The sequence below is a fragment of the Maniola jurtina genome, chromosome 1, assembly GCF_905333055.1.
Source record: "Maniola jurtina chromosome 1, ilManJurt1.1, whole genome shotgun sequence".
NCBI lineage: Eukaryota > Metazoa > Arthropoda > Insecta > Lepidoptera > Nymphalidae > Maniola > Maniola jurtina.
Window position 1 is genome coordinate 5,076,400 of NC_060029.1, and position 20,919 is coordinate 5,097,318.

Genomic DNA, 20,919 nt, shown 5'->3' on the forward strand with positions numbered 1-20,919 from the left:
TCCTCCCCCCGGCCTTGCGACCCTCAACACCGCGTTCACCCGTCGAACGAGCGCAAGCGCGATCCGTCTCTCGCCTATAAAATGTTATACCAGCCCAACGATATAAATATCGCCAGTTTAATGGTTTTCCTATAGGTACCTATGTAGAAACGTAAAACGAACCCTGAATAGTTGGTAGGGGTAAATAATATGATAAGATAAAAGGAATATTAAAAATCGGTCAAGTGTGAGTTGGACTTGCACACGAAGGGTACCGTACCATCGTACAAGAAATAACACTTAGGTAATAGTTTTTTAGGGTCCCGTACTCAATGGTTAAGAACGGAACACTATATTAATAATAATAATAATAATAATCTTTATTTATTTAAGCTACAAAGGCCCACAATATTATGTTAGTAAACATCTTAACCTATGTTAGTAACTAAATTATAATGTAATGTATGTTAGTAAGAAACTTATTCTATGTTAGTTAATATAATTAATATACTTATTAACTAATGCAGACATCCAGTGCGCTTTGAGAGCGCTGTCCTGTCTGTCTGCTATCACCTTCAGGATAATGTTGGGACTTCTCTCCAGCCTGCTTTTAATTGAGGCGATCCGTTTCCGCATTATTGCGAAGAAACCGTCTACACGGTTCTCCGCAAACATACCGGACGCGCTACAGTATCGAGGCAGTCCCAACATTATTCTGAAGATGTTATTATACTGGACTCGGAGAGCGTTTATAGATTTTTGGGTATAGTCAACCCACAGACATTAATGTCACTCGGCTGTCTGTTTGTCTGACCACGTGTCACAGGTCTCTAGCTCGTAGACGAAATGAGTTACGAACAAGAAATTTTGGCATTTGATGTCGAATAATTGAAATATTGAATTTAAAAAAATTCAATTAAATTATTTTCTTACTTTACCATGTGGGGCGTCATTGCTTAGAACTCATTGAGTAGAGTATGAATATATTTTTATTTTATTTTTATCTTAAAAAATAAAGAAGTGGCGGGCCGTCAAAGTTGTCAGTTTTAGATCATTTTTATGATGGGAGCTAACTCTAAACTAAACTATTAGGGGATATGAAATTTCGCGTACCTACTGCATTTAAACAACAACTAAAGGTGCGCATCCTTGCGGAGATATGGATAAAAGTCAGTTTTTGATAAGCCACTTGAGGCATCAAAAATGTTGTATCAAACTTATGAGATACAGGATGGATCACTGGAGCATGATAATAAGTTCTTAATTCAATGCATTTTTTTTCTATTGTTAATGGTGTACCAATTGATATTGTAGGATATCTATAAGTACATATAATAAAATTGTAGAAAAGTGGTGTCTGTACAATGGAAATATATAAAAAAAAAGTAGCAGGGGTTGTTATTATATCGATGCCGAACCCGAAATTGTAATTAATTTTTTTTTGTCTGTTTGTCTGTGTGTTTGTGCACGCTAATATCAGAAATGGCTTATTCGATTTAGATACGGTTTTCACTAATATATTGTAGTAAGCTTCACTTAACATTTAGTGTTTATTTCATGTCAATCGGTTCATAAATAAAAAAGCTATGTCAATTTAAAGAATCACGCTGCCCGAAAAGTCACTATTCCACGCGAACGAAGTCGCGGGCACAGCTAGTATTATAATAATAATATAGTAACAATACAAATTGTTTCCTATATTCGGACTTATCCGGTTATCGGTGAACTGGGCAAAAATATATAAGTATACCTGTAACCCTTAAAGTGGGAGTTTTATTAGGCTTACAACATTATGGTAGGTGAACTCGACAGGTCTCGCTCAACATAAACTCTTGCCTATACCTACGTCATAGCTATCAACATAATAATCATGACTGTTGTACGTTGTATGTATCTTACATTTTTAGAAATACCTACTGACTACTCTACAGTTAGAATCAACTATACCTTAAAATAATAACCACTGAACGAGAATAATAATAATTATTATAATATAAGGTTTGGAATACCTACTCTTCCGCGATCTGTGTTTCCTACCAATTACAATCCGGGTATCTTTAAAACAAGAGTGAATAGGCACCTTCTAGGTAAACGCGTCCCATCTTAGACCACATCATCACTTTCCATCAGGTGTGATTGTGGTCAAGCGCTTATCTATAGTGAATTAAAAAAAATCGTAGACTATACATCGATGATTCGTAGGTAGGTACCATCTATCATTAGTATCCTGTGTTAGTATCGTATCATCTATCTAAAAGTCGGTTAAGTGCGAGACAGACTCGCACACCAAGAGTGCCATAGTACAAGAAACAGAAATGACAGAAACAAAACTTTAGTTTTTTTTTTTTCAATTTTCATGAGGACTATTTTGAAAATTTGAATAAGTAAGTAGGTACCTAACTACTTACCTATATTTTATTTTTTCGTTATAGCGGCGATAGAAAATATGTACATACGTACACAGTTTGTGAAAATTTCAACTCCCTAGGTACGTATTACCTACCAGTTACCACAGAGTAAGAAGAAACTAGATATTACCACGTAATTAGGGTTCACGAGATACCGCCCGCCCGCTGACAGACAGGCTATAGCCGGACGGATGGACAGCGGATTAGGTCCCGTCTGCACCCTTCGGGTAGGTATTTAGGTTACAGTAGGTAGGTAGGTACCCTAAAAAGATCGTCAGTCTTGCCCAGGGCCCAGAATTCAGACCAAATCATTCACCAATAAGGAAGAAAGATTTATAACTAGCATAATCCATATTTCCATACTACATTATTTAAAATGCATTTTATTTGAACTCTTGAATTTTCCGGGATAAAAAGTAGCCTATATCCGTCCCAGGGATATAAGCTAACCCTGTACCTACCTTTCGTCAGAATCGGTTAAACTGTTAGGCTGTGAAAAGGTAGCAGACAGACAGACAGACTGACAAACACACTTTCGCATTTATAATATTTGTATCGATTTAAGTTGATCGAAGCTTGGAGCCAGCTTAGCATAGCGGCTACCTAGTAGCTGTACCGTTGCACCAGAGAGATCGTAAGTTTAGGCAAGACGATTGCCGTCAGAGGCCAGAGCTTCGCAACTTGTTAGAAAGAAAAAAACCGCTACGAACTACAGTTATGCCTAACCTTGAAAGTACCGCCCGGCAAAAAGAAATCAGTAGGTATTTGAAGTTCTGATAAATCATTTTATTTTGTAAATAAAATCGTAGGACCTTATATTATAGCTTACAGGTACCTAATATCCTATACCTATCTACAAATATTTGCTTTATTTGGTGACCTCTTTGGTGAAACTGCTTGCGCTATTTTGGTACCAAAAACCCGTAGAAAAGTTAATATATGGACTCTGGTATGGCCTGAAAGAGTGCCTACGTCTAGCTGTTAGTACAAGTCTCGAGATATAGATAAGAATGACCAAGACGGTCAAGAACCCGTTATAAAACGACCTTTATCTGTCTGATAATAATCGGATCAAAGGTATTGTTTAGGTCTCCGTGTCCCGCTGTCTGTTCGTCTATCCATCCGTCTGTATCTATATCTCGTGAATCGTAATAAGTAAAAATTTGAAATTTTCACAGATTGTGTACCTAATTAATTATATTGCCGCTATAACAAAAAGAAACAAAGTGGTCGTCATGAAAAAAAAAAAGTTTTAGATAATTTCTTGTGCGATGGTACGGAACCCGTCGTGAAGTCCGACTCGCATTTGGCCGATTTTTGTGAAATAAGTATAGTAGGTATAGTATTTACTTAGGCTAGGTAGTAAATAGGTATACCTTGTAGATAAACTATCGTACCTACCTCGTACGGGTTGCCTAATGGAAGCAGTTCAAGGCTAGCTTAAAAAGTGAGGTTGCTATGATTCATTAAAAGTAACACACCTCACACCTTTCATCTGTCATATGGTCGTTGTATAGCGGGAGCTTAGACCAAAGCAAATCAAAGACATATTGTTAAGTACATATCTATTTTATTTATTATGAGGTTAGGTACTCATTTCGTGACATTACTAATTTACTACCATCTTCTAGAATCTGGACACATATTTATCTGACTCCACATAGCGTGCTAAATATCGATCATCAAACCCGTCTTATCCTAGGTGTCTAGGCGTTAAGGCTAAGTAGGAATTTACCTAATGACGTCATATTTAAGCAATTTAAAGAAGAAGACACTTCTTCCACCAAACTGCTTCCTCATGATGTTTTCCAATTTTTTCTTTCATTGTGTACCAAGTGATATTTAATAGTTTGACTGAAGTCGTTGATTAAAAGATAAAACCATTGATGTCGGAACCAATATTAAATTATTGAAACACGCAGACCCAATTATTTAGAGGTATCGGAATAGAACTCCGGACCCTGCGAATAGGAGGTCAAAGTCCGACCAGGCTATTACCGCTTCATAAAGCTTTTGTATAGTACTGACCTAGGATATACTATCCTATGCTGATGAAGGCCGCACGCCGGATTTTCTGCGACCGTTGTCAGATTTATTTCCTCACTAGTGGCTGTCAGCGTTCTTATGTAGATGTGTAGCATATAGTGGATATAATATTATAGACCTAATATTAATATGCGCGCAAAACAAGTAGGTACAGGTAGTCTCTATTAAGAAGCATGGGGCGGGTCTGCTCGCGAAAATCAAATTTTATTTGGTTTTTCGCAATTTGTAAACTAATACGACAAAGTAGGCTTATGGCACTTTAATCTATTATTATTTGCGCAAAACCGCCATGTTGCAACATAGAGCCACTTATAGCTCAGTCCCCCAGTCACTCGTTGTTATCTAATACTCTTTTTCATTTTCAAAGAATATTAGCCATGGCTAACATACTCGTTTCCCCTCCTACTAAGCGTAAAGCTTGTGCTAGAAGTAGGTACGACAAAAGTGCAATGCAACGGGTAGGGTGTGAACCGCTGACCTTTCGGATTTCAGTCCGCTCCTAAAACCACTGAGCTATTGAGGCTTAATCTATGATAAGGATCCACGTGCTCGAACTTCTTTATAGGTATTATCTTATTACCTAGGTAGGTATAATCTAGGTATACGTAATCTTATCAAAACACGATTACTCTGGTAATGCGCGTGATAGCGATAATCAAAATTTTTAGTAAGTTGTAGGTATACCTAACATACATAGAAGTCATTGATTTTTAGTCTAGAATTCGATCTGAATGTAAGGTGAGTTAATGTTATGTACTAAGCCGTATGATTTCATAATAAAAATAGCATTTCGTTACTCAAGGTGATCGACGTATAACTATTTTTAAAATACTTACATGATATGTTGGTAACATGTTTGTAACACATACAAAGCTGCGCGCTCGCCGCTCGGTGTTACAATACAATTCAATCAAAGACAAAAATCGGTCAAGTGTGAGTTGGACTTGCACAAGAAGGGTTCAGTAAGCCCTAATTCGCACGAGCTTTAAAAGCGTTGCGTTAAAACCCGGCGTTGCGCTGACAATACAAAGTGCGCGTTAAAAAAGCGTTGACATGTGAACAGATACTTGGGAATGCATTTGTTCTATTTTAACGGACGTTAAAAAAGCTCTCGTGCGAATAAGGCCTAACCGTACCATTGTACAAGAAATAACATTTTATTTATTTAATATTCATGGCCTAATCTTCCTCCTAAGTTACACTAGTAGGTACCTGCTTCTATTTTTAATTAAATTCCTATTCCTATCTATCAAGAGGAAAGGGCCTATGTAACATGTCGACTCTATTAGGTACACAATAATTTTGATGAATTCCTTGATCACAGTGTTGCGTGGAATCGACTGGCTGAGCTTTCGTTGCCCACAGGATGGTGTAGTGTTGTTATGTATATTGTTGGGTCACATTAATATCGTACCTTTTCATGAATTGAAAAGAGCAACTGCTGAGTTTCTTGCCAGCTCTGCTCATAAGACTCTGCTTAGCGGCCAATCTTTAATAGCGGTAATAGAAATACTTACACATTCTGTGAAAATTTCAACTCTCTACCTATAAGGCCTCATTCTCACTACAGCTTTTTTAACATCCGTTAAAAAAGCGTTCAAGTAGAACAAATGCATTCCCAAGTATCTGTTCACACGTCAACGCTTTTTTAACGCGCACTTTGTATGTTGTGCATAACTCCGGGTTTTATCACAACGCTTTTTTAACGCTCGTGCGAATTAGGGCTTACGGTTCACGAGATAAAGCCGGCTGAGAGACAGACGGACGGAAGGACGGACAGAGGAGCCTTTTGGCACTTGGCGCCCTTCCTGTGGCTAGTGTTTGTTGATCAGTTTATTTTAGAATAAAATTGTTCTTGTCACGACTAATTATATCAGGATAATGCACGGTTTACAATATGCGAGAGTTTTCAAGTAAATTGGCACTCTGCTGCGCTAGACGTAATATAGGACGAGGCGTCTATACGTACGAAGCACCATGTATACGATAATCAATAGATATTTTCAGGAGGCTTTCGCGGAGGGCGAAAGCGACGCTTGCATATAGCCGTCTCTCTCTCGCCTGTAATTTGTGCGGGCCATGCAAAAGCAAGCGATAAATCTTTAAGATAGATAACTAATTATAATTTTTTAATCGCCGACACAAAAAAAGTGGTGACATAAGTTTGATCGGCTTGTATTAGGTTTGTTTATCTGCCTGTGGCATTGTAACGCTTGAACAGGTATACGATTTGAATGTGCTTTTTTAAATGTGAGTAATTACTAACTATTCACATTTGAAAAAGCGCTTTATTATTTTTAAGCTAAGGCACTGCCATCTTACTTTCATGGTTAGGGACGTAGGTGCCCTAAGGGTCTTTATAGACACGATAGACAGACAGACAGGCAACGATTTGATCCTATTTAAGGGTTCTTTTTTTAGAGTTACAGAAATTTAAAAAAAAGTTAACTATTCCTAAACTATGCCTAAATATAGGCAAGTGGAGATACCTAAATATAATTCTCTCTGTATTTAGAAATAGCCTTCTATCCTTCTCGAGCACTTAGTACGCTTGGTATTTTCTATCAATGCTTGAAGCATCTGAATAGAAATAGTGATTTATTTAGTATACGATATGTTTAGGCAGAGTAGTGGAAGTGTAGAGATTTATCTACATTCTTAGTATATACTACCTTCACTGCCAAGCCCTATGTAGGTACGTATTCTGTGGGACGTAGTGCTATAACGTAGGTATATAGTCCAACGCCGTATCGCTTCGTACCTAGGCACTATAATACATAGCCTGCATCATCGGCCTTAACATTCACATGGTAACCGCGAAAATCACACTTAATCACAAGACTGCCTAAAAAGGAGCGTATTGTTTTCAGAGTTCATAGTGTATGTATGTAAGTTTCTTTACTCGACCATAGCTTCTAAACGCCCGAACAGTATGTTAAAATTCTAACATCATCCCTTTAATTTTCCAGGATAAAAATCGTTCACGGGCATCAGCTAGTTATTACTCATAAAAACAAGAGTGTCTTCGTTAGTTCATTGTTCGTTTATTAGTTTGTTGGTTTGTCCTTCAATCAGTAGCAACGGAGCTAAAACGATGACGATTCAGAGAGGGCTACAAAATAAAATCTTACTTTTAGGTCCCTACTAGCTGATGCCCGCGACTTCGTTCGCGTGGATGTAGGTTTTTTAAATCCCGTGAGAACTCTTTGATTTTCCGAGATAAAAAGTAGCCTATATGCTAATCCAGGGTATAATAATCTATCTCCATTCTAATCCCATCCGTCCAGTAGTTTTTGCGTGAAGGAGTTACAAACATACACACAAACTTTCGCCTTTATAATATTAGTGTGACTAGTGTGATATATTCGGTCTATAGGGAAATCCGCCCTTCCCTCTGCACACATATTTTCTTCTGCGTGTCCATGGTCTTGGTATTCTTTTTGTATAATTACAGCCTATATTCGGCACCTAACTACTAACTGCTATTAAAGTACCTATTCGTAAACCTTGGTGGTTAAAACGTCCGCCTCCTATTCGGGAAATCAGGCGTTCGATTCCGGAGACGCTCCTCTAACTTTTTGGAGTCATGTGCGTTTTAAGCAATTAAAAATGGCTTTGACGGTGAAGGAAGAAACCTGCAAACCAGAGAGTTCTCCACAATGTTCTCAAAGGTGGGTGCAGTCTACTAATCCGCACTTGGCTGACGTGGTAGGCTATGGCCAAACCTCTTCCCATACTGAAAGCAAACTTGTGTTCAGTAGTGAGCCGGCGTTGATCACGCTTTCGCGCGGCGGCGACGAGCGCGTTCAGCGTTCATATTGCGTATTGCTTCATACTCATTTGTGTCGGAATATCCATTAAAAGCCTAGTTGATATGAATAAATTATTTTTATAGCAGTCGTAGGTACTATATAGAATGTAGGAGTTTGCAGGGCGGGCGGGAAGCGAGGGTGGCAGACGGGGGTAGATTAAATTTCGTACCACATAGCATAGCCACGCATAGCTACGCTGCCTCAAGCTCACTTGTATTCATCACCGTTAGGGTTGGAATTGCTTCCCGGCGTATTTCATCTCACAATGCTGTTTCACGTACCTAGATATAAATGGGAAATATACAAACACAGGTGGAAAAATCTGAAGGAAAGAAACTGTAAGTAAGTAAATTATATACCTAAATATTTGTTATAGGAAATCTCTACGTAGTCTAGACACAGGAGTAGGTCCAGATTTCAGAATATACCTATAGTAGACGACAGACAGGTCGAGATGGCAATTACTGGGGTGGAGACGCCCTGCATACCCGCACAGCCCCCGCGCTTACCCCGTGCGTGGTAGATAGCGTGGGTGACGTGCGGGTGTCATCTCGACCCGTCGCGTACTATGGCTTCTAGCTGAGTCGAGAATCGAGATCGATCTACAAACAATAACATAAAACATAAAAGCTCTTAGAAATCTTTAGGCGATCTCAGTAGTATGCTCCATAGGGAAGAATGTAATTGTTTATGTCTGGTGGGCCGTGGGAGGGTTAAGGCCGGTTTTAAGGCCGATTCACACCAAGCACGTACACGTGACACGTGCGTAGTGAGGCGCGTAAACCCCTAACACACCGGGTTAAGCGGTGTGCCATGTTTCATACAGTTCGATAAATAAAGGCAATGGTACGCTCTACGTCTACGCTTACGCAGCCTGTGTGAACGAGCTATTAGTCTGTAGAGTGTAGACCTACTACGCTATCCGCGTCACATGCAGCGCCGCGTTAGGTAGACATTCATTAGAGTTCAGTAATGCTAATTATACTTACCTACTTATTTTTTCTAGCCTGCCCTTGCCACGAAAGTAAACAACAATTGTGATTGTAGCGATGAGAATTACAGTCGCAATTGTTGGAACAAAACCGTTCTATGGTTCTACCACAGAACAGCGAGAAACCGTGAACGTTAACACCTGTGGTTGACACTTGACATCCAATCTAACCGTAAGTAGACCGTACAAAACGTTTTTGCTGAAACGTTTCTGATACGAACCAGTACCTAACAATCTACTCATGTGCCTAAGGGGCATAAGACGGGTCTGCCCGCGAAATTCAAAAATTTGGTTTTTCGCAATTTGTAAACTAATACGACAAAGTATGCTTATGGCACTTTATTACGCCAATGGCACTATCATCCTCACAGGTTTATATAAAAATATTTACTTGAAAGGGTCCAGCTTAAGAAATTAGCTATAGTATCGACTAATTTGTGAGTAACTCATGTCAAACTCATTATTTTGACTAATTTCTTAAACTGAACACTTTCAAGTAAAGATTTTTATGTAATTCTATGAAGATGATACTGCCATTGTCGGAATTAGAAGGCTATAAGCCTATTTAGTTGTATTAATTTACAAATAGCGAAAAACCAAATTAAATTTGCATTTGGCGGGCAGACCCGTCTTTTGCATCATATAAGGTGTGGAATGCTCTACCGGGACGTGACGTTTGAAATCATAGTCGTTGCTGGTAATTATATTACGACTCTAGATAATAGGGTCACAGCTCACAGACGTTGAAACATATCTAGGTATAAAATTGTATATCACAATATTGGGTGCCTAGTGCCTATATTCCCTGAGGTGTGGTCTCTTGAGAGTTGAGTCATAACCTGATTCATAATCATTATAATATGTACATCTTAGCATCTAGACATATATCTAGACCGTACAGCTAAGTAGGTAGGCACCTACAGCGACGCCATCTCTTCATGCCGCGAAGAACTTCTTGAACATGGTGCTAAGTTTGATAAAGGCACCAGCTCTTTCTATTACTGAGATTTTGTGTTCAAGGTAGCATTAAGTGTACTCGTAATGAATATTTTTAGAAAACATCTGCACTCTGCCATCTGTGCGCAGGTAGGTATTTAATACTAGCTGGCCAGTTCCAACTTTCCCAGGTTATTTAGACATAATACAAGTGTAATTTGAAAATTTATAACACCCCCGACAAGTGAAGATTACTGTAACTAGAAAAGATCTGATAACTTTCAAACGGCTGAACCGATTTTCTTGGATTATAGCTAAGAACACTCTCGATCAAGCCACATTTCAAACAAAAAACTAAGTTAAAATCGGTTCTTAGTTTAGGAGCTACGATGCCGCAGACAGATACACACACACGTCAAACTTATAACACCTCTCTTTTTGGGTCGGGGGCTAAAAATATTAAAAAGTCCGTAACTATTTTATTCTATATTTATTTTTTATTAAAGTCACAATATTTAGTTACTATAAATAATTGCATATAATTATAATATTTTATTAATAAAGGTTATTGCTAATAACAATCACAATTTACTTTGGCTTATAAGAAATAGTGTTCTAACTATATTACTTTTATTTTTATCAAAAAGATATACCTAGTAAGGTAAACCTAGATAAACAGACATGTAAGTTATACCTAAAGGGAATGTAAGGAAGATAGGAAGGGAAGGATACTTAGGTATAATGCGTCCGAACTAACAATAGGAATAAGTTTTCGTCTTGTTGTGACGTCTAAGCTAGAAATTATACTTATTTAAATATTATGATTCAATAAATTTTTAACAAGTAGATATATTTTTTAAGTGAATTTTGAAGGACTAACATTAAGTTATTGAAATAACTAATTATGTATGTAATAACTAGGTATGTATTCAAATATAATCAATCAAATACAAATCAGCAATACCAAAATTATTACTTATTCAAAGTATTTTCCGTGCAAACCGTAATTTCAGTAGGTGATTTTCATGTGACAGTTGACAGAGAAAATATGGCTAAGGCTTTCTATTCTTAATTCGGACGCATTTTATTTTCTTTACCTATTTTCTCTACATAACAATATATCTACTATTACTTTCGAAAAGATTTTATTGAGCCTCAATCTATAAGAAAGAGTCGGTTTCTTGTAGAAAATAATATGAATATTTACAAAATGTAAGTTTCCTTAGAATTTAGTGTCGAATTTGGGACCTACAGCATAGAGTCTTGGACGAATTAAGAGGGGTCTCTCCGTCACTCGCTTCATACAAACGTAGTTCCAATTTCATTTGAATATTAAGCAACCAAAGTCCATGAAATTTTGCAGACATATTCTAGAAACTAATATCAACGCCTAAGGTTTTCCAGATTTCTGTTAAAATATTCGGTTTCAAAGTTACGCGGTCTTAAAAATTTACATACAAATCTTTGAGCCCCTGTCATTTTAAAACTAGGTACATATTTTTAGAAAAATCTAAGAAACCACAGACACAGACATTAGTTTCTAGAATATGTCTGCAAAATTTCATGGACTTTGGTTGCTTAATATTCAAATGAAATTGGAACTATGATTGTATGAAGCGAGTGACGGAGAGAGCCCTGTTAACCACTTCGTCCAAGCATAGAATCCACTTACCTCTTAATTATATGTCAAACTGACTCTTATCATATTAGGTAAATGTATATCATTAGTAAAATAATTAATATTAAGATCTGCAACAAAGAATACCGACTATTACCACCTACTACGTAAAGAAGCCAGTCGCGTTGCCCTTGTCCCGCTCGATTTACGCATAACGCTGTCCTTTTAAATAGTAGATGATCAAAACTATTCGCTCGTATGAAGTGTCAGGGATGTGTCTGAAGTAAGTATAAAGGCAAGTAAGAAAGTACGTCGTACTTCTAACTAAAGTAAATATTACTTAATACTTAAGTAGTATAGGTAAAAGTAGAGGTACAAAAATAATCGATTAATGGGTAAGTACATAATATTATACAAATTAAATGTTAATAAATAGTAAATAGACCTACTAGTTGAAACATTTGGCACATGCATTCACAGTTCCCTCTTTTCAGAGGAAAATTCTTAAGTTACACAAACTTGTCTCTTAAAGTTTTGAAAAGCTTGTAAAACGACTCCACCCAATGTTTTTTACGCTAATTTATTTTTCTGTTGTTTCTGTTATTTTATTTTTCTGCCTTTTCTGTTATTTTATACCTAAAAGAGCGAGGCCCAGCTCGCACTTGACCGGTTTTTTCTCATAAATAATTACGATAGATTTTCTCCTCTAGCATGGCGAAGCGGTTTACAAGTTTTCCAAATGCTTTCCTAATAATATCATTTGGTTTTAAATATATCCTACCTATTAATAAGTACTTACTTTATAAGTATAGGTATCTACGTTTCTCATGATAAATTATATAAATATGAATAATTTAAATACGTTCACTTACTGTTCATTACTACAAGTAAGAACTTAAGTACTTACTTCGAGCACTTTCATTAATTTCAATAATTAATGTAAATAGAATATGAGCACTTTACCCTTGCTTATCTAGAAATGTTCATTCGAACAACAACTTATTATTATAAATAGCATAAACATACAAAAGGTGAAACCTCATTCTATATTTTTTATCTTCATTAAATTAAGTTAATATACCTACTTTATCTACAACTAAAGATTTTGACTCCTACACCATAGTCCATACTATTATTTTAAATTCGAAAGTGTGTCTGTCTGGCTGCTAGCTTTTCACGGCCCAACAGCTAAACCAATTTTGATGATTTTAGGTATAAATTTAGTTTACATTCCGGGGAAGGACATCGGCTACTTTCTATCCCGGAAAATCAAAGAGTTCCCACAAAATAAAAAAAAATCAATCCACGCGGATGAAGTCGCGGGCATCATCTAGTTTTGTAATCAAATAACTAGGCAAGGATACTTATCAGAATACTTTTTTCGGTATTTATAAATTAATAGGTAGGTACCTAAAACATAATTATTGATAACAGTATTCTACATTTTTTTTTTATATTTTTTTAATAATTTAAATGTCAAATGAGTAGAAAAACAAATAAATAGGTAGGTACTTAGTGTAAAAACAATGCCCCATGAATCACAGATGCAAAATATTCTTAGGTTAACTAAGCTAACTCTGCCACAATGTGCAGTGGCACATTGTGGCAGAGTTAGCTTTTATTTCAAAGCAAACTTTATGGGTCGATTCATACTGATTACTGAGATGTTTCAAAGCATACTTTTCTTTTCTTTCTGCTTCAAACAAATAGGTATATACATGAACATTGTACATATACTTACATTATACAATTAAAGTGGAGATAAGGAACAGTAGTCAACGACAGTAATCAGCCTGCAGTCAGTGTTGCCAGTGGCAGATAGTCAATTGTAACACGTGACATCTCAAAATGTAACATTTTCACGAGAAAAGTAACATTTCCTTATTTTTCGTGGAAAATAAAAGTAATAAGGTACACAGGTTAATATGGCACTTTATTATACAAAAATTTAAACAGTTTTCTTGTCCCATTAGTTAAGCTTAAAAAGAATCGTAATAATAATAATTATTGTTGATTGAATAAATTGACTGCTGATCCTGAAAAAGAAAAACAAATCAATATGTAAAATAATAATATACCAACGGATCTAAAAATGTCTTTGAATAGCTATAACTTATTTGTTAGGTAATCAATTTTTATTACAAGTGTAAATTAAAAATTTATATCACCCCAACACGTGAAGGTTACATTAACTAGAAAAGAGCTGATAACTTTCAAACGGCTGAACCGATTTTCTTTGATTATAGCTAAGAACACTCTCCATCAAGCCACCTTTCAAACAAAAAAACTAAATTAAAATCGGTTCATTAGTTTGAGAGCTACGATGCCATAGACAGATACACAGATACACACGTCAAACTTATAACACCCCTCTTTTTTGGATCGGGGGTTAAAAAGATTAAAATCGTCTTATATCGGGCGATCTGGCAACACAGGACTGTTTGAGTTTGAGGGCTACGCGCTAGGTGGACTTTGTCTGTGTAGCGTTTCATGGCGCGCGTGTGGTGCCTTTTTGGAGCGTTTTTTTTTGTTTAAAGTGGCTGGTTTTTGTGTTTCACTAGCGTTTTTGGTGCTAGAACCATGCTGGAACTAACTGGGAAGCGCTCTAAAGGGGCGCCGTGCGTATGTCGGCGAGCGCTGGCACAGACGAAGTCCTTACTTAACTATATAGTTTCCCTAACTTGAAAATATTTACAAACTTGACATTGGCTAATCTTTGTAAAGCCAGACGAGAGAATAAAAAAAAACGCACTAGGTAGGTACGCAGTGAAGAAAATTACGCGGGAATTTCAAATTCGTTTTGTTAACTGAACAATACTTGGTCTCAGCAAATAGATCGATAGATTCGATAGCAAAACTCAAATTTTAAGTTACGCCGGCCGGTATCTACTCAGCTCGCTCTCATTCCTGTAAAGAAAACCGAAGTTACCTACAACAATAACTAAGTAGTAAATAGCTAAATGAACTTCTGGAAACTAATGTGACTTAATAATAAGATGACAGTCAATACAAAAACGAACTGCTTTCAGTTGCAAATACTATGACTTTGTTTTTGCATTACTGATTCCCTAATTAGTTAACTACTTACTTATTTACTTAAAACTACATTGTATACAACATTTACTTACCAAGCAAGTAGTGTTAGCAACACAAATACACAGTCGATAAGGATAACGAACAAACCAATCACTTTCGAATTTTGACGAAATAAAGATACAATTTTTTTTGTACTTAGATACATAACTACAATATCACTACCCCGCATAATACGTCCATGCCCGCAACGAATAACTTTATTATCCAAAACAAAGTTCAGTCACAGAGAAAAACAAACAACACTTTTTTAATCACAGAGTAATTACAAAACAAAGTGAACTTAGACCAATAACTTAGAGAAAGTGAAATAAACTAACAAATGGGTCAATTACGACAAACAAAAACTGTTTTGGATGCGTTCCGTTTCACGATTATTTTTGGTTTGCTGGGAAAAATTTGAATATTTTTATGAAGTCCTAAAAGTAACGTAAAGTAACATTTTGAGTCGTGTAACATGGAGGAAACATGAGGGGGTCAAAAGTAACGTAAAATGTTACAAAAGTAACATTCTGGCAACGCTGCCTGCAGTAGTGAAGTATAGGTACTTTGAAATATTTTAGAAAACATGCGAATCCAACTTTGCGCTAATGTGCCTTCAATATTTAAAAATATTTGTATTTTCTGCTTCTGTACAAAGTACGACTTTCTACTAATTAGTAAAATATATTTGTAACTAAAAATATTTTATTTGAAAGAACTAAAGTCTAATTAATATTATTAATAGCATTTCATACCTAATTAGGTATTACATAGCATTCTAAAATCTAATAGACATTGAATTGACGAGTTTCGGCAGGTTATAAATAATTTTAATATTATTATACATACTTACTAGAAATTAAAAATAATCGTATGATCCTGTAATTTCTACTCTTTAATACAGCTCTACCTAGCTAGTTATATTAATATTTGAGAATTTTTAAGTATTGACTTACCTAATACTTATTAGCTTAAGGATTGGGCAAACAAAATGCGAGACGACAGCGTGTAGAGCGATATGTTTAACACACAACTTTTAAGAAAAATATTTAAATCAAGAAACATTCCATTATGTAAAATCTAAACGAAAATTCAATTTTTTCATAGGCTTCATTAAGGCTTTCATTAACTTCAAATAACGATTGGATTTTTAAACCTGTAACTCAGTTTAGCTAATAGAGCTTGGAGGACATTTTCTAAGCATATGATAGTTATAACTTTCTGTGTTAAATAAAATTCTTAATTGCTAGATAGATATTTAAATAATTAAAGTGTTTTCGAATTTGTTAAGTGAATTTACCACTGGTTCGGAGTGCCTAAAACTGCTAAGTTTCTTGCTAGACTCTTTTTGGTAAAATACTTTTTCAAGTAGAGTAAAATTGCCACAATTGGTCTACATGAAATAAAATAATGTTACATTAAGAATTTTTAGAATTTTTTACATGTGATTAGTGTTACGTTCTATCGCATTGCCGTCGTCACGCTTTATGTTTGTCCAGAGTTTAATTGGTTATTTCTACGGTTCACTCTTAACGGTCGGATCTCAAGACGGAGGGTCTGGCGGGGCGGGCGGTCCCGCAGTGGGCGGCTGAAGGAGCTTCGCAGCGGCCGGCAGACCAGCCAGGTCGAACCCTGGAGGCGGCACTATGCCGGCGGCTGTTGCCGTGCCTTGTAAGTACGCTACTAACCTGGAAAATAGGGAGATAAGAAAAAAATTATGTAAAACTATAATATTTAAAAGATATATATTTTAAAAAGAAAAAACCGGTCAAGTGCGAGTCGGACTCGCACACAAAGGGTTCTGTAACATCGTACAAGGTATACCTAACACTTTTATATAGAAGACTGCAAGCTAATGACAGACTGCACTATCTGTATGTGGTTTAGTAAACTAATTCTTTCATAAACACATCTTAATTTTTTTTGTGATGTAACCATAAATTTACGGTTTTCGGATTTTTTCATTTACTTGTGCTATAAGACCTACCAACCTGCCAAATTTCATGATTCTAGGTCAACGGGAATTACCCTATAGGTTTTCATACGATATACGGACAGACGGACAATCAGACAGACTCTACCAGGGACCCTTGGCTTAAACCTTAAAAACTTAACTATAAACATTGAAAGGACAATTTTCTACCAAAACTCCTAGAATGTGAGAGCAAAGAAACTTAGAAAATGTAGTGTGAGAGTCATGACTAAATCGAAACTATAAGTTCCACAACCTATGCGAATAGTTTCCGTACGACAATAATTATTTAATGATCAGTGGATAGATTTGAATTTACGATTCTTGGATTTTAGGCTTCTAGAGAGACTATGGAAGGCGGAAATTCGAAAAAAACTATGTTTTTTATGTAGGCTTCTATGATCTTACCTCCTTAGTTCCTCAAGTGCGCTGGCTTGCATAAGGATATAGTTTTTGGCTAAAAGCAGTGTTGCTATTTTGGACAGCTTCCTCACAGAAGGTGAATGGGCGTATGGTATAACACTCCGTAGCTCATCTAGGGCATCGTTCTGAAATTGATAAATAATAAGATAAGGCAGAGAAAGAGAGGCAGGAGGAATTAAAAAAAACCGGTCAAGTGCAACCTCGCTCATTTAGGTTTCCATATTAGATTGCTAAAAGCTGAATAACATGACCTGCGCACCTGATAGTAATGCTCGCAACATTACAGCGCGGCGGTGTCTTCGTGGTACTTAGTAAAGTCAATGTACAGGAGAAAGCGTAATAGTAGGCTTTTACAGTAAAGGTTAACTCTAATAAGTCTTCATAAATGCTTAAAGTACCGATGTGGACCTCATGTGATATCTTTTAATGCAGTTTTGTGTTACTTGGGTGATCATCATATTTTGGGTCTATGAAATATACCGCATCGCAATAAACCGTGAAAGAAAACTCCAAAAAATGTTCGTTTTGGTCACAGCTTATAAACGTACTTAATTTATAAATCGCTGTTTTCAGCCCTTGTTATTTGAATACAGTATAGACAAAATTACCATATAGATTTCTGTTTTTGAGGATTATTTATAGCCAATCATAATATATTCTTCCGTATATCAAGCACTTCAGCTTTATTAATTCTCATTAAGATTTATGGTAGATTAGATACTTACTAAATCATGCATTCTTCTTCGTTCCCGTGCGTTTATGTTCAGTCGGACATTTTTGCCTTGTCGCATTTTCTGTTTCGATTTTCCATCTCCGATTGGTCTGAAAAATAAAGGTACTTACTTATTTAACTTTTTTACATTCCGATATTATATTACTTAGGTAAAATACATGCATATTAGCTAGTGGAATAAACAGTGCGAATTAAATATATGGCACGAGGTAGTAGGTAAGTAATTTTCAAGATTTTTTATTTTATTCTATCACTATCTTAGTGCTTGACTGCGATCTCATATGATGGTAAGTGATGATACAGTCTGTAATAGAAGGGTGTAAAACCTGGAAAAGCTGTCAGTTTAATAAACCTATACACTAATCGATTTCTATAAGTCCTCGTCCTGGTATAGTAAAAGCTTGGTTTATCGATAATAGCTTTATTAAAAGGGTGGTAACGACCCTTGACCGAAACTTCCCACAAGATACAAATTGGATATTCTCAAGTAGACGCAGTCGGGAATGAAACTTCCATACACCAATTACAGGGAGGTCGTTAAGTGCTATATACTAGGTATGTACTAACTGTATTAGCGATTTCTAACCCCCGCGGAATTATTACAGGGGCTCCAGTGAAGGGAAGCGTAACAAGTGCTTCTCGTACTGAATGGAGTGCATTGAACAGGGTTGTACTATGCCGTATGTTTCATCTACTAACGATCACTAGGGTCATAGATAAGAATTTAGGGCAGCTATTCGACTTGTATTTTAGTGTTGTTAGGATGAGAGTAACATAATATACCAACATATAATTTATAAATCTGTATGATTATCGCTTCGAATACTTCTGTTTCTGTTGTTTTAATAAGTAGGTAGTCACCACCTAGGTAGTAACTTTCGTGGAGTAGGTAATATTTCTCCATTTCTTACTGGTGTTATTTTGTTTCGTTTTAAATATAAATAGTTTCGAGTTTTCTAATATTTTATTGTCGTCATCTTAACACTATTGTATTTCGGGACATTCCAAGGCACAGGAGGTCGTAGTTTAGAAACAGTAACTTAAAATTTAAGGTATTAAGTAAATCTTATTTTCATGTACATAATGGTATAGGTACATAAAGTTTCTTCTTGCGCATTTGACGCATGCGTAGACGAATGGTAAATAAAACATATGTTTTGGACGGTAGCAATACATATCTATATCTATACAAAGTATGAAAACTAACCTTTGACCATAGCTCGTCCCGGGTTCCGGCTGGTTTTCATCTGTGGGATAGCAGTGTTGCGGAGGCGGAGGCTGGCCTCCTTGCATGTAGAAGCCGCCGAGGCCGACAGCACCCAGCGGCGTCCGTCTCCCCGGCACCGACTGCGGAGGAGAGTGCGACTCGCCCAGAGGCACTCCTTCCCAAGACCTCCGCCCCTCCATTATAAAAAAAAGCTAGCACATAACACTAAAAAGGTTCCGGTTTTATAAGATAAAAAAAAAGTTGTCTATGATAGTTTAAAAACACATAACACTGGCTGGAGTATTGACGGACGTTTGAATTTGGAACGGCGTTGACAGACTGTGAAGCTGTGCGGCGAGAAGTCGAGGCGGTCCGTGGATCGATCAGGGCACGCAGCTGGGGCGCGCACCCCTCTCATCTCCGGCATTGTTCGGGATGCGAATGTGATTTATATTGTCGTACCCATCGAATCGGTGCGTCTATTGTTCTGGGCATTATGGTCATGATGCTTGAACAATTAATATTCGATTTCATGCCTATATTATATAAAGCTGCGATAGCATAGTGGTTAGGACGTCTGCCTCCTCGGAACTCGGGGGTTCGATCCCGGGCACGCAGCTCTAACTTTTCAGAGTTATGTGCGTTTTAAGTAATTAAATATTACTTGATTTAACGGTGAAGGGAACTGGAAAACATCGTCAGGAAATCTGCATGTCTGAGATTTCTGTAAAGGTAGCGCATTTATTAGTTTAAGGAAGACAAAGGAAAACAAATCGGTTATCGGCATTCCAGAAGGAATCATGCATTATATCTTGTTTTGATATAATATATTTTGCAGTTTTGTAAGTGGGTTAAATGCATATGAGCCTCATAGTATTAAATCATTCAAACTGGATTTACGCTTTGTTGTTTCAGGGATTTCCACGCTGCGAATCAGCGCTACACGAAGGAAAGTTTGATAATGTTTTCAAAGATACAAATTCTAAAATTATCTAAGTGTGGAGCGTTGAGTGCTGTTATTGTTTACTAAAATTTATATAAGACTGAGTAGGTACCTACCTAAAATCATACAGTATACCTACTAAAACCACTGGGTACTTTTCCTTATAGTGAAGATACCTATTACATTATGTTTGCATTTATGAAATATTATATACCTAGATACCTTCTATTATTTTTAATTGACCTGCATAATGAACTTATTTTTCCGTTTAATGTTCGCGCTAATTGTTCAAATATAATAAAACTGCTGCACTTACATATATTTTGAAACTTTTAATCGGAGAAAGCTTTTTTATCGATATAAGGCCCAAAACAGTTTTTTTTAATTTTAGTCTGTCAGTCTGTATGTTCGCGCAACAGGCTGAAACTACCTACTGAATGGATTTGTTTTTCATATTTATACCTAAAATTCTGGGTTAACATTTAGTATAATTATTTATTTTTTATCCTGAAAAACAATAGGACACCTTCGGAGTAGGAGACGATAACCCTGCATAACTTGTCAACTCTGAAATTTATCAGGTTAGTTTTATCAATATTTGGCGAGGATCTGGAGATCTGGATCGAAGTAGAGGACGAACTCCTCAACGTACCCTTTTATCTAATCGATTTGATTAATTATTAATTAGAAACTCGTCTTAAAACTGTCGATTCGACTGCCGATAGATCTAGATTTTATTGATTCTATAAGAGTTTGCATACATTAAAGACGTTATC

At 36.4% G+C, this 20,919-nt stretch overlaps 2 protein-coding genes across 2 annotated transcripts in view; both read right to left on the reverse strand.

Moving 5' to 3' along the window:
* Positions 1 to 15,414: 15,414 nt before the first annotated feature.
* On the reverse strand, positions 15,415 to 19,553 carry LOC123864353 (class E basic helix-loop-helix protein 22). The gene is made up of 4 exons (XM_045904718.1): positions 19,201 to 19,553; positions 17,986 to 18,082; positions 17,246 to 17,385; positions 15,415 to 16,553 (listed from the first exon to the last, which is right to left on the reverse strand). Exons 1-4 carry the CDS (start codon positions 19,398 to 19,400, stop codon positions 16,409 to 16,411), a joined length of 582 nt encoding a protein of 193 aa, XP_045760674.1. The 5' UTR covers positions 19,401 to 19,553; the 3' UTR covers positions 15,415 to 16,408.
* A 1,353-nt stretch (positions 19,554 to 20,906) lies between these two features.
* The window catches only part of LOC123864335 (ras-related and estrogen-regulated growth inhibitor-like protein), a 30,376-nt gene continuing 30,363 nt past the window's right edge, over positions 20,907 to 20,919 (reverse strand). Inside the window, exon 8 of the transcript XR_006795756.1 lies at positions 20,907 to 20,918. The gene's annotated coding sequence lies outside the window, so the exon portion shown is untranslated. The remainder of the gene's footprint in view (position 20,919) is intronic.